The 14,312-nt window shown below is 49.2% G+C and overlaps 2 protein-coding genes and 1 non-coding gene across 4 annotated transcripts in view; 1 reads left to right on the forward strand and 2 right to left on the reverse strand.

Annotated features, from left to right (window-relative positions):
• The window catches only part of POLN (DNA polymerase nu), a 200,207-nt gene that overhangs the window by 66,502 nt on the left and 119,393 nt on the right, over positions 1 to 14,312 (forward strand). Inside the window, exons 9-10 of the mRNA XM_004715106.3 lie at positions 3,761 to 3,844; positions 4,191 to 4,286. Of these exons, the coding sequence (XP_004715163.3) occupies positions 3,761 to 3,844; positions 4,191 to 4,286 (180 nt within the window). The remainder of the gene's footprint in view (positions 1 to 3,760; positions 3,845 to 4,190; positions 4,287 to 14,312) is intronic.
• On the reverse strand, positions 13,564 to 13,944 carry LOC101658208 (protein C10-like). 2 transcript variants are annotated; one of them, XM_013007837.1, is made up of 2 exons: positions 13,803 to 13,944; positions 13,564 to 13,715 (listed from the first exon to the last, which is right to left on the reverse strand). In XM_013007837.1, the coding sequence occupies exons 1-2, from the start codon at positions 13,942 to 13,944 to the stop codon at positions 13,564 to 13,566; spliced, it is 294 nt and encodes a 97-aa protein (XP_012863291.1). The 2 variants fall into 2 exon arrangements, with proteins under 2 accessions (XP_012863291.1, XP_004715129.1); XM_004715072.2 differs by having other exon boundaries at positions 13,564 to 13,944.
• On the reverse strand, positions 14,034 to 14,097 carry LOC115869485. The gene has a single exon (XR_004046216.1). It is a non-coding gene; the product is annotated as a U7 small nuclear RNA (small nuclear RNA).

The following is a 14,312-nucleotide window of genomic DNA, read 5'->3' on the forward strand; positions in this document are numbered from 1 at the left end:
CTGCTGCTGCTGCTGCTGCTGCTGCTGCTTCTGGGTGGCTGCCTTGCTGGCAAGGTCCTTGGCCCTCTCGGTAGCTGCCAGTGCCGTCTCCTTTGCCTTTTCTGTGCTTCCTTGGCGGTTTCAACAAGCGTCTTAGAAGAGGCCTCCCCCTGCAGCTTGGCGAGGGTGTGCTCAAAGCCCTTCATCGCCGTGGTCACATTGCTCTTACACCGGGCCAGACCAAATTCCTGGACAGCTCGGGAGACACCTAACAAGTTGGAGGAGACCCAGGCTTCCCGCCGGATTTCGGTCCAGCCACTGTTGTCAGCGTTCAAGCGGGGAAACACGGGGCTCCTCCATCACCACTAGCCAGGCATGGTTGATGGCCAGGGGAAGGTGGTCAGGGTCCGATTCTGTGGGTCCACAATGGAGTCCTCCAGAATGTACACCGAGTGAGCAACATTGGCAGGAAGTAGTCGCTTGTCCCAGCGGGGCATCCTGTTGGTCTTGGTCAGGTGTCGCCTGGACAGGAGTTGCTGGTCAAGGGTCATTATGTCTTCTGTCAGGACATGCTTGCAGTAGGGATTCGGGTACTGCTGCCAGAAGGTGGCGAACTTTTGGTCCTAGGGATTCGGGAGCATGCTCTGGCCCAGGAAATACTTCACTATCGTCCCAGCCAGCATCAGGGGTGCAGAGCCGGGGTCATGCAGAGGCGCCCACCAGCCTCACAGGTCAGCCACCGCCACACCACGCCCAACCCACCGCCACCATGAGGTGTGGTCAAAGCTTGATACTTCATTCTTGTTGGTACTGAGGCCCCTCATTTTCTACTCACATCACTCTCTTCTTACCTAATGAGATGCAAGGTGATGCAGGCCGCACCTCAGGGAAAACTCCTCTTGTGTTGGATCTGGCTGTTGCCTGTGAGGCATGCAATGCGGAGAGACAGGGGGCATGGGAAGAGAAAGCTGATCTTTTACTTAGAAGGTTGTCTCTGGGTCTAAAGGGTACACCGTTGCACACAGGCCTGTTGCTGTGATTGGAGCCCTTGCATGTCAGAGTGACATGGATCCTCCTGACCAGAGGGCAGGCCAGTCCATGGTTACAGTGGTCATCCCCACATGGCCTCTTATCCATGTCCTATCCATTCCCCTCCCACCTTCAGTGGGGTCTTCTTGGTGGGGCAGTTGACTATCAGGAATGGAAGCAAGCAGGTGTTTGAAAAACATTGGAACTCACTGGGCCATGCGTCTTCCAGCACAGCCATCAAGTTAGGAAGTCCAGGCTGGCTAGCTGAGTTCATTTGGTCTGTGGGCACCAAGGGTGAGGCATTGGAGGCCCTCCTTACCAGTCAAGCCCTAGGACTGTGGCCAATTGAGCTGCCAATTAGACCACGCTGCTGGCCCATAGCCATATTTTTGCTATCAGGTGCCATTGAGTCAATTTTGACCCATAGCGACCCTATGCCCAGCCGAATGAAACCCTGCCCAGTCCTGCACCATCCTCACAATTGTTCCTGTGCCTGAGCCCATTGTTGCAGCCACCATTCCTTCCATCTCCTTGAGGGCCTTCCTTTTTCACCGCCCCTCCACTTGACCAAACATGATGTCTTTCTCCAGGGACTGGTCTCTCCTGACAACATGTCCAAAGTATGTAAGATGGGAAGTCTTGCCATTCTTGCCTCTAAGGAACACACTGGCTGTACTTCTTCTCAGACGGACTTGTTTGTCCTTTGGCAGTCCACAGTACTTCCAGTATTCTTCTCTAGCACCATAATTCAAATGCACTGACTTTCCTTTGGTCTTAGATTCCTCGTTCCCTTTTGGATTCTTTGAATTCAATCAGTTTGGTACCAAAATTTTAAATTTCCTAATGTGTGACTTATAGGAGCCCTGGTGGCATAGTGGGTTATGTGCTGGACTGCTAACTGTAAGGCCAGCAGTTCAGATCCACCAGCTGCTCCATGAAGAAAGATGAGGCTTTCTGCTCCCGTGGAGAGTTACAGTCTCAGAAACCCACAGGGGCAGTTCTATCCTGTCCTATAAGGTCACTATGAGTCAGATTGACTTGATGGCAGTGAGGTGGTGTGTTGGTCTGGGTAGGCTAAAGAAAATTCATAAACACTCATTATATATATATATATGAGAGAGAGTTTTATATAAAGGGTAATTATGCATTAAGCATCCCAACCCAGTCCAGTCCAAGCCCTTTAGTCCGACATTAGCCTGACATCAATCTATAAAGTCCTCCTCAAACTCAAAAAACACACACAATGACGCCGACTACAGGAGGAAAGCCGAATCAGTGAGCATGTAAGCATCTCAGCGCTGGCAGGGGTCTCCACACGGCTGCTCCAGCACCCAGGGCTGCATCAGGGTAGGTCCATGTGGCTTCTCCTCAGGGATGTCTCCCAGGAAGTGAGGCTTGCCAGCTGAGGCAAAGAACTAGCTAAGGCAACTGGTCCGACCATCAGAGAGCAAGATACAGGACACGCGAGACTTGCTGAGCTATTTATCTCTCCACCCTTCAATTAATCCTGCATGTGTTCACCAACCAGGTTGGCACAATAAACCCTAACTATCACAGCTGTTTGGTTTTTTTAATGCATGACTTGTGCCTGAAGCAACTCTCTATCTCTTTCTAATGTTTTGTTCCTTGTTTTCGTTCTTTCTTGTTTTCATTTATTTCTTTGACTATAGAGTTTGGATGGACTTTAACTGAAGCAATAGTTTCTGGATTCTTTTGGTTTTTTTGCTGCTTAGTATTATCGCTTTGTAAGGAGTCCTTCGATGGGGCAAATGGTTAAGCACGTGGCCACTAGCTGGCAGGTTAGTGGTTCAAACCCTCATAGAGGCACCCTCTGCCTTCAGAAGGTCACAGCCTTGAACACCCTATGAGGGGTTGTCATGCACACACAGGAACTGACATGATGGCAACTAACAACAACATGTGCTGGTAGCATGCTTGTCCCTCTCAGTTTCCCCGGCCCTTCGCTCACCCTCCTTCAGAACTTCAGTCTCAGGTTGCTCTCATCTACTGCCGTGGGGAGGGGAGGACAGATCCCCACACACTTGGCCGATGGCCGCCCTTCTCCCTCATTTCTTTGGTTCGTTCTTTTCAGAGTCCTGCCCCTGCTCTGCCTTTCTCCCAGCTCCGACTGAATGTGAGGTCAGTTCCGCAGGTCTGACTGCTGTGCCCAGGGCCTAGGTCAGCTGGGTAGGAACATTATTCCCAGGGACTCCTGGGTCAACCACACCTTCCACCCTTCAGCCCAGGCTGTGTCTCCACATGGCTTCATTCCCTTTTTGCCTGAGAACTGCTCTCTGTGAGGAGGGGAGATACTACCTTGTTATCCCTGTGGTCACCAGTTCGCTTGGTCCTAACGCTTCTATTTAGGGACGATCTTGGAAGTTTATGGTGTGATGTGGACGTCTTTGTTTTAACAGTGGCATTGAAGTTCATGGTGGGCATCCTTGTTCTGAAGGTAGCATTGAAGTCCCTGTGAGGGGTGGGCATCCTTGTTCTAAGGGTGGCATTGCTGGAGAAGCCCTTCTTTGCCTCCCTCCTTCCAGGGCACTAGGCACTGTGTTCACTTCTTTTAGGTCCTTTCCCTGAGTATTGCCCCTTCTGTCTTTCTAAACTTTCAGTGTTCATTTTGGTCCATTGAGGGCTATTTTCAGTTCACAATGAACTTTGCTTGTATTGGGGGAAATTATGTGATGAGCAAATCAGATGACTTTGGGATTGCCTAATTGACGAGATGTGTCAATCACATTTGCAGTCTCGCCTTAAGGAGTTGGAACAAGAAGCTCATTTCGTGGCAGGAGAACAGTTTCTGATGACAAGTAACAACCAGCTCCGAGAGGTGATGTGAAATCGAGGCTCTTTTTGAAAATGGGTTTCTCCTCCAGGGACGGGAGGGGGGTGATGTTCTCATGCCATGCAGGTCATTTCCTGCCAGTTATCTGACCAGTCTGCCAGGTGCTCAGGTTCTCACACACAGAGAGCCACCCCTGCAACACTCGGGGCTGAGGAAAGCAGATCAGATTACCTCAGGGCTGTGGTGGGCTGTTGTGTGTGTGTGCGCGTGGGGTGTGTGTGTGTGTGTGTGGGGGGGTGGTGGTGGTGGTGGTGGTGGTGGTGTGTGTGTGTCTTGGGCTGGCTACTTTGACTTGATGTCTCTTATCTCGGGTCCATTGCTTTCATTGAAGATCCTGTTTGGCAAACTAAAGCTGCACCTGCTGCCTCAGAAGAAGACTCTGCCCAAAACGGCGCTGCAGAAGCACACATCCACCTCGGAGGCCGTGGTAAGCCCGGGCCACTGTTTTGTTCTTGAACTGATAACATGCATCCTAGATTTGTGAACTGGTTTCAGGCACCCCAGTCCCCTCCGTGTCAGACACAAGCACTCTCCAGAAGCATCTGATTGGGTTGATTCCCTGCAAGGGATCATTGGGTGGGTTTGGTTCTGAAAGCTAACTTGCTTCTGCCAGTCACTCCTCACTGTTTCATGATGGGGAAGCCACCAGTGTCCACCTTTCCATTATTTTAGGGCAACTTAGTGATCCTTTTCTTGAGAGGAATATGTTTTCAAAGAGTCAGGAGATAGTGAAACCCCACCTCCTCAGGAGGGTGGAGTAGAAGCCACATTCAGACTCCCTTCAGGCATTTCACTGAGAACGGGCAGCAGCGGTCAGCAGAGACGTGGAGGGTGGTTCTGTGGCGGGAGCCTGAACATTTTCTGCCGTGATCCGTCTCCACATGCCTTGCTCTCCCACTTGTCGCAGCCCTTTTACGGCAGGCTTCCAGGACATGGTGCTCACGGGACTCCACTCATGGGCTGTCTTGCCCCCTGACCCTCCATAGGTATTTCTGAGTGAACCAAGGGCTGAGGGGAACGCAAAACTGCCCCCTTCTAGAGCCTGCTTTTCAAGGCCGCCTCCTTTCACCCCAGGTCCACAGCATGGGGCTGGCCAAGTATCGTCTGCTCTCTGCCCAGTTTTCTGATCTCTCAAAGAAGGACAACATGAGGGTGCTTCAGAAAGCTGGAAAAATTGAATGAAAAGGTCATGGAAGAAAAAAAAAAAGATCATGGAATTTCTCCACCAAGGTTTTGAAGCTCCCTCATCTGGTACTTCCTTCATTTAAATCTTTTGAGGAGTTAATGAGCATATGTATGAATGTATGTGTGTGCGCGTGCATGTAAGGTGTTTATTACTTAGGACAACACCCGACCCATAAATCCTCAAGAAAGAACTATCAGAAGCCCTTGTGGTACAGCGGCTAAGGCGCTCTGCTGCTCACTAAAAGGCTGTCAGTGTGAGCCTACTAGTTACTTCACAGCAACAGGGTTGGTGTCTGCTGCTGTCATCAGTAACAGCTCCGTCCGTCCCCAAACCTCGGAGACATCCTTCATGTTCTTGTTCTTGTCATCTCGCCACACAGCAGGTCTCCTAACCACGACCCAGAACACACGTGGGCTGGCCTTGTCTCTGCTGCAGCCATGCTGCCACCTGTCCAGGTCTTCTGTCTGACTTCTAACTGGTCTCTCTGCTTCTGGTCACACCCCTGCTGATCACTCAAGATATGTAGGCAGTGTGATCTTTGAAAAGCACCCATGAAATCATGTTCTTCTCCCACCAAAGGGACACGGACTTCCCTTTACACTTGAATACAGTCCAAGCACCCATGTGCCCAGCAGGCCTGGTTCTGCGCCTCTGGGGCCTCACGCCACCCCAGGCACTGGCCATCTCTACTGCAGCAGAGCACACTCGCCAGCACTGGGAGCAATGCACGGTGATCTCCCGGATGGGGAAACCTCTGCCCTCAGCACCCGCACACAGGCTTCTGCCTGCCAGGCTTGCAGAGGACTATCGCTGGCCACCAGACTCCATCGCTCTATTTCTTCACCCTGATTTTCTGTACATACATCTCTGCACTTCAAGTTATTCCACTGGAATGGAGGCTGCATGGACCCCACCCTCATCAGACTTGCCCCCAAGGCCAGGCACCCAAGGGCCAGGCACCCAAGGGCCCAGCACCAAGCTCTGTGCTTGCTCCCTGGACAGCAGGCTGCAGGGGCTCCTGGGAGGAGAGCCCTGTCCACCTGGAGAAACTGGCTTGGATATCACCACCTTCTCCCCTCTTCCCTGACTGCATTAGTAATGCCCCTGGGAAAGTCCACTGTATAGCTGACACCAGCAGAATTCCAGAACATTCCAGCAACAGGAGATGCCCACGAAAGCCAAGCATTGCCTCCTCCAGTCTGCACGGGAGTGGGAGCAGATCTGGGCCTCCAGAGGCTGAGCATGCCTCCCTCCCTATCCTGCCACCAGCTGGCAGCCGCACAGCCCTTTCCTGAGCTGTCCCTTTGGCTCGTCCAGGCAGGCAATGATGTCAGAAAGCAAAGAAAACTCTCATCAGATTTTGATGTGTTTTCTTGTAACAAAATTCAGGCAATTTGACCTTATTTTTTTCTCACAGAGACACAGTCGACATAAATCATATTAGCTTTGCTTTCTTCCATTAAGTGGACAAACCAGGCTATTTATTCTGGGCTCATCTTCTGCTTTCCGCCATCTCATTTCCCACCTCAGGAGCACGGTTGCTCTGCTTCTCCCAGGAACCTCAGGTGCACACAGGGTCTCTTCTGACACGGATCCCTGTTATCACACTGTGGCAGCACTTCCTCAGACCTGGCCTTTTCCATTTCATTTGGAGATAGTTCTTGGACATAATGCTCCATTCCTTTTCATAGTTGGCACCTCTTCTTTTTGGTGGGGTTTGGGAATGCTGGTCCCCCACCCCTACCAAAAGAGGCAGTGCCAACTTTAAAAAGGAATGTCAACTAGTGGTGTAGCGGGTTATGCATTGGGCTGCCAACTGCAAGGTCAGTGGATAGAAACCACCAGCTTCTCCGTGAGAGAAAGACAAGGCTTTCTATTCCTGTAAAGCCTGACAGTCTCAGAACCCTCAGGGACAGTTCTGTCTTGTCCTACAGGGTCAGTGTGAGTCAGTGAGTTTGTTTTCTTTTCTGAGAGGCTCGTGGTGGTCGTTATGACCTTCAGTTGGAAAGACAAATCAAAGCGATCTCTTTCTCTCCCCAGACTCACTCAGCACAGCAGATTGTTAGCAAGAGGCTCAGAAGTAATTGTGGGAATGACATTCCTTTTCAAATGTTTCTCTTTTTGGTCCTTCCTTTCTCACCCTCATTTTGAAACTGCTATTTCTCACACTGAAATCACACTAGGTGGTTAACAGCAAAAAGTGTGTGGCAGTGAAGCTGCCCATCCCCAGCTGCCACCTCCTCAGGTGCCCGACACCAAAGGTCTGGCCACGTCCTTCCCTGGCCCCTGACGCATCTTTACCTGAGAAGCACGCACACAGCTCTACAGGGGTCATGTGTGCCCAGCAAGAGGATTTATCCACCATTTATTATTCTGTAATTTGCGTTTCTTTCTTGAAAATGTGTTGTGAGAAGAAGAACTAGATCGTGCCCCCTTCTCACTACCAACTGCTCTGAAAGGTATCACATTAGATGTGAAGGTCCTGCATAAAGCTGGAGAAAAATGTGGAACCAAATTCAGTCATAAAAAAAAAAGATCCAGGCTCATGGTTGGATAGAGACTGGAGGAGCCTCTGAGAGTGACCATTAGTCACCCGTCAGGCCTGGAGATGAACTCTCCCAATGTTCTGTCATTCACAACACTCAACTTGTCTAGCTGATGAGTTGATAACTCATTGCGATGGCCACACAGAACTCACAGACAGTATTCATGATTAAAGGGTTTATTAAGGAAGTTAGCAGGTTGCAATGCAGGTGACACTCAGTGTAGTAGATAGGTTCAGTCAGAACACATTACAAAGTTCCTTCAGGGCTGCTAATAAATGCCCAAAGGGTATGCCACTCCACTGCGAACCTCAACCAGCAGACATGACATTCAGGCATCATCGGTCAGCAAGCCAGCTCCCCGAATTCAGTGCCCAGAGGCACCCCACTCCAGTAATCCTCAGTCTGAAGGCATTCAGCTCCCCCAAAGCTTCCTCCCACAGAACCTTCCTGGTTCAGCATGCTCACCTCCCCCAAGTGAGTGCCCAGAGGCACCCTGTTCCACAAGCCAGCTTCCTGCCCCAAAGCACTCAGCTTTACTTGCTCTGTGGGCTGGGATGTGCAGCACTCTGTCTTGTGATCTGGCTCCTGGTTCTGCTGCAGCTTCTCCGATGTCTTCTGGATCCAGAAGGTTCACTGTGCAGGGCCTTGGGTTCCAGAGGATGAACCCCACTCCTAGCTCTTGATGTTAGTGAGATTCCCTCTTTCTCCTTCTCAGAGAGCTCCTTTTATACCAGCAAGATGGCAATCACAATGTATCCTATTAACAATTACTCACAGGTGGATCCTCTCTCTGCCCCCTTCCCCCCACCCTACCCCCCAAGCCTCGAAAACTTACCCAGGTCCATGAGGGAAACGATCATTTGGTGGGCATTAGAGACTGGCTAAAAGAGCCGCATTAATTAATTCGATGTCCCTACACATCCCTGTAGCTCATTTTACAGCCAAAAAAATAGACAGTGCTAGAAGTGGAACAGTTACACCACAGAGGGACACACTCCATAGAGTAATCAGCCATTTGAGATCAGAAGGGCAGCATTCATTCAAGGGCAAAGTTCAGAAGGGTTAGTAAAGGAGGGGAAACCGGGAACAGGAAGTGGGCTAAGTGATGCTGCATTGTTGAATGGAAAATTAAACTGTTCTATGACCCTTCACCCAATTCACAATACAAAGTTCAGAAGAAGGCAATGAGGCGCACACATACACACACACACACACACACACACACACACACAGAGCCTCTTCTGTTTTCCTAGGCAGATGCTTTCACATGAACAGGAGCCTATGTGTGCGGGGCGTTTTTTTGTTGTTTTTTTTAATTGCCACACGGTATTTCTGTTTCCTCTGACTGCTCTTTCTTCTCTCCCCAACCCCATCCACTTCCTCTGCTGGGCAACACACGCCCTTGACTTTGCATCCACCCAGCTGCCTGCAAAGACCATGGTTCTTTCACAGGTTTGCTTAAGCTTCTCCATGGGCGTTCCATGTCCCTCACAATGAAGCAGAGGGTTTGAAAGGCCCAAGGGTTTGAAAGGCCTAAGCAGTTTCTCTCTTGCCACTTCCTACTCTCTTCTCTGTCACTCCCTCAGCCTCACCATCCCCTGGCCCTGTGGACATCTACTTCTTCTGCCGAGCATGCCCCCAGACCTCTGCCTTGTCCTCCTCCATTTCCTTATGCTCCCTGCTCCCTGGTACCTCGTCAGCCAGCCTCTGGGAACAGCCTCCTTAACATCATGTCTCCTCTCACTCTCCCACCACAGCACGCCTGTCTCCTCTTCCCTGCTGGCTCTCCCCTCAACCTTCGTGTGGTCTGGTGCTTTCTAGGCTACTGGCATGTATTCACTGCCTGCTCAGCTGGCCTGACAATAGCCTGGACTCTTGTTCCTAGGGTCTTTCCAGGGCTTTGATCAATGGTTGGGACATAGTAAGTGCTCTGTTAATCTCAAATGAATCCCTCAAGTTTTGATACTTTTTCGTATTGTGTCATTCCAAATATTTTCTCGCTCCCATTATGATTTTTCTTTGACTGTTGCATGGCAAATGTATGGGAGGTTGGGCATTTTTCTGATGATGGGTTTCTTCCTACTGCATTGTGGTCAGAGAATATGGCCTGCACGAGCCACTTCTTTAAAGTTGTGGTCGAGCACATGGCCAGTCTTCACAGCTGTCCCCCGTGGGCTGGAGAGCACGTGTCTTCTACAGCTCTGGAGTGCAGGATTCTGTACTCATGCTCGGGATCCCTCCACAGACAGGAAATCCCTCCACTCTGGAGAAACACTAGGCGTGGGGAACAGGAATTACTCCTGCCAGTACAACGGGGGAGCCTGTTCTGTTTCTTCTCCAGTGAGGCCACATTTTTCTCAGAACATCACAACGTTCAAGTGCTAGAAAGGGGGCTTGCACTGGGAATCAGCAATGCTGACTAATAGGCTGGTTTATTTGATCCAATCAAAGCCTGGACAACCCACCCATCTTTTCTGGGTCTCAGACATAACAACCAGCTTACATGAGGCACATCACTAAGTGCTACCCTTGGGCATCACACAGTGATGAAGGTAATGACTGCTGAGTATCAAATATGTGCCATGCATCCAGCTGGGCTCTAGGCGTGTAGTCATGAGTCAGCCCCAGCGCCTTTCCTTCTTCATTCAACAAGCATTTACTGTGACCCCAGCTCTGTGCTAGACACTGTTTATAGCTCAGTGGTCCCTGTCATCATGGGAGATATATTTGAGCAAGGGCACAAACTATAAACATGCAAACAAGCCATTGATTATACAGTTACAAACGGATAAGCGTCATTAAAGAGAAAAGAGTTCTGAGAAAAATAGCGGGGAGAGGGTTCCACTTGAGTTGACAGAGGAGGAAAGATCTCTGAGGAGACGATGTTAGAATGCAAAGGCAGAGATAAGGAGCTATGCACACCAAGAATGGGAGCAAAGTCTAGAAATAGGAAAGGCCCCAGCTGCTCGGGTGCCCAAGGCTGAGCACTGTGACTGACAGAGAAAGACAAGCCATCTACTTGAGAGAGGGCACAGACCCAGTCAGGCTGAGTTTTGCAGGCCCTGGAGAGGAATTTTAAGATTTTAAGCAAAATGGGTCTAAATCAGGATATAATTGTGATCTTAGATAGGTTTTCTGAAGATCATTCATAGCTGGCTGAGAATGGAGGACAATGGACTCATTAACAGACTATTGAAATAGTTTAGGGATTGTGGGGTACCCTGGGATGGTGGCCTTGTAGTCCAGGGATGGGTATTGCTGTAGACTGGGGCAATTATCACTGTGGTCAGGGGTGGGGTCACAATCAGGATGAGTGTCCCTGTAGTCCAGGGATGGGTGCTGCTGTGGTCTGGAGATGGATGCCACTGTGTCTGGGATTTAGATCGCCTCTGTAGTTCTGAGTAGAGTTGTACAATCATCACCACAGTCAATTTTAGAACATTTGGAACATTTTCTTCTTTCTTCTACTCACTATTATTAGCTCCACATTTATCCCCAACCTCCCCTGCCATACCCCTAAGAAACAATTAATCCAGTTACCATATCTATCGATTTACCCCTGTTGGTGTAGTGGTTACGCACTGGGTTGCAATCTCCAGGGTCAGCAGTTCGAAACCACCACCAGCTCTGAGGGTGAACGACTGGACTGTCTATTCCCATAAACAGTTACGGTCTTCAAAATCCACAGGGGGCCACTGTGACTCAGCAATGGCTCAATGGCAGTGAGTTTTCTTTAGATTTCACATACACAAAAACATTCTTAAAAGACAACAACAATAACAAAGTAAAAAAGAGACAAACCTCAATGGAAAACAAAGCAGAAACAAGTTAAAAAAAAGGGAGAGAGAGAAAAGACACACACCCTCTACGATCATGATCCCAGTTCTACCTTACAAATCCGGCTAGACCCGAGCATATACACTGGCACAGATAAGAGCACTTGACACATGGAATTCAGGCCACATAAACCCCTCAGGAACAATGATGGGAGTAGTGATACCATGAGGGTAGGGGGAGATATGGGGAAGCGATGGCAATGATTGATGTATAACAACCCCCCACCGAGGGTGACGAACAGCAGAAACATGGGTGAAGGGAGACAATGGATGGTGTAAGATATGAAAATAATAATAATTTATAATTTTTCAAGGATTCATGAGCATGGGAGGGTGGGGGAGTGAGGAAAAAAGTGAGGAACTGATACCAAGGGATCAAGTAGAAAGAAAATGTTTTGAAAAGGATGATGGCAATATATACAAATGTGCTTAATTCAATGGATGTATGGATTGTTAAAAGAGTTGGAAGAGCACCAATAAAATAGTTATTTAAAAAAAAGAAAGTGAAAAATATTAAAAGTAGAACCAAATTTAAAATGGGTCAAAGGAGAGATCAAACGATAAGGTGTTACATTTTTACCTAACTGCATCTGCGATAATCCACTTTTCAATGGTCTGCGGTCAGAGGGGATTCACTGGAGGTTTAGGCCATGTGTACCTCCCCATTACTAGTTTTTTTTTAACTTTAAAATGGGTCAAAAGGGAGATCGAATGATAAGATACTACACTTTATCTAACGACGTCTGTCACAATCAATTTTGCAGTGCTCCCTGTCTGATAACAAGGCTGTTCCCATCCCTCAACTGTGCTCAGAGGAGATTCGCTCGGGGCTCGGTCTGGACCCTGCGAGCAGGGCTGGGGCTTCCGCCGTCAAGCACAGCCCTCTGCAAGCCCCGGCCCCCTGGCACATTGCTGCATGTGAGCAAAAGGCAGGAAGACACAGTGACTCCTGGTCGGCAAGTTGTATCCCTGCGCCTGTGGAGGTGGCCATTGCTCAGGGAAACTGGGAGAAGAACAGGTTTTATGATGGGGAAGATCAAGGTTTCGATCTTAAATATATGAAGATGGAAGCGCTTGTGAGCCGTTGGTGAGGAGAAGCCACACAGACAGATGGTACACAGGGATGGAGCTCAATGAAAGGCTCGGGCTAAGGATGCCAGCTGAGACCAGTCTGATGAAAGTCGCCCTGGCTGCACATTAGCTCCCCTGGGAACTTTGGACAACAGCGGTGCCGGGCTCATCGCTGAGTCACCAAGTAGACTCTGGCTGGGTGACCCGGTCATGGGAAGACTTCTGAGGTGCCCTCAGCAATGCCGATACCCAACCAGCCTTGATAAGCACCGGTTATGGAAATGTGGCAGAGTAACAGAAGAGGGCCCCAGAGTGACTCCTTAGAAGTTCAGAGGGAGAGGAGTTGCCAACAGGAGGCCACGGAGGGGCCAACGATGAAAATGGAGATGGGAAGAATGTGATATCAGTGTCAGGGAGTCCACAAAGAGAGTCTGATAAAGCTGTGGAGCTGCAGCCAACTTACAGCCTTTGATCGTGAACCAGTGTTGGTAATACCGGATCCAATGTTTTATTTGATTCAAATACTTCATTTTTTCAAGGGTTCTCAGACTGCTTAAGTCAAGATATTCAGGGAAACTGTTCGTTAGAAAGTGATTTTGTTAGTAAGAAATTGGTATAAGAAGAGTTAGTTGATCTTATACCATTTCCTCGGCAAAGTATTTTTATGTACTGTCAACCCCCTACGGCTAGCTCTTCCAAGAAAATTGCCATTCTGGATAACACTAAGACAAGAGGCCTCCCTGCTGGGCAGGCCTCTGAGGACAGCAGCATTGAGTCTCTCATTTGTGTCTGTAGTTGCCCAAGACATTTTTATCCTCACTGCTGAGTTGGCTGATGCATTTATATTAAAATCATATAGTTAACTCTCCCCCAAACGGATACATCGATTCAAAACAATCCTAATTAAAATCCTAGCTGGATTGTGTGTGTGTGTGTGTGTGTACATTAACATTCTGACTCCTAAATTTTTTTTTGGCTGAGTCAGGCACATTTATTATCTTCTGGGAACAACATGGTCTTTCCCTCCCCAAAGTGGCCCCGGGCCACAGGGAAAGGCCAAGTCCCTCAGGTGGCAGCAACGCTGCCCCCTGGAGCAGGCCCATGGGGTGGCAATGTCATGGATGGCAGGAACAGGGCCTTCAGCTTGCCCAACAGGCTGGCAATCTCAGAGTACTGGGCTTTGTAGGACTTGACCAAGCGGGCAAACTTCAGGACACCTTCCCCATCACAGCTGAAACCATAGGCTTTGATGACCTTCTGCTGGATCTGCGTGGCCACGGGCAGAACAAATTGCAGCATCTTGCCCATGTCCTTGCACGCGTTGTCCCGTGCTCCGTCCATGCGCACGGCGTTCTCTGGGGCCGAGAATGCCTGGGTGACTTCGGCCAGGACCACCTTGGCCTGTTCATTGCTCAATGCCGGGGGCTGGGTCGAAGCGGATGCCATATAGGGCTAGAGAAAGTGCATGTGCAGTGAAGCCGCGGGGAAGAACCACTTCCCGAGAGCAGTTCCTGTTTTACTGGGGGGGGGTGAGGGGGGGAAATCTGGGGGAAAAAACAGAAAGCCCACTAGACAAATTCTGAAAGAGCTGTAACACTTGATTCCTAAATTTATATGGAAATGCAAACTAAGAAAATCCAAGATAAACTTGAAAAGTAAAACAGACTACTGAAAGGCTCACAAAATTGGCTAGGAAGACTATTTACAAAGCAATAGGAATTACTTAGACAATACAACAAAGTGTTGGATCCAGATAAACAAACAGACCAATGGCACAGGACAGAGAATACAAAACTGATCTACATATGCATATA

Source organism: Echinops telfairi, unplaced genomic scaffold, assembly GCF_000313985.2.
Source record: "Echinops telfairi isolate 266 unplaced genomic scaffold, ASM31398v2 ScPeMD7_28;HRSCAF=97, whole genome shotgun sequence".
Lineage (NCBI taxonomy): Eukaryota > Metazoa > Chordata > Mammalia > Afrosoricida > Tenrecidae > Echinops > Echinops telfairi.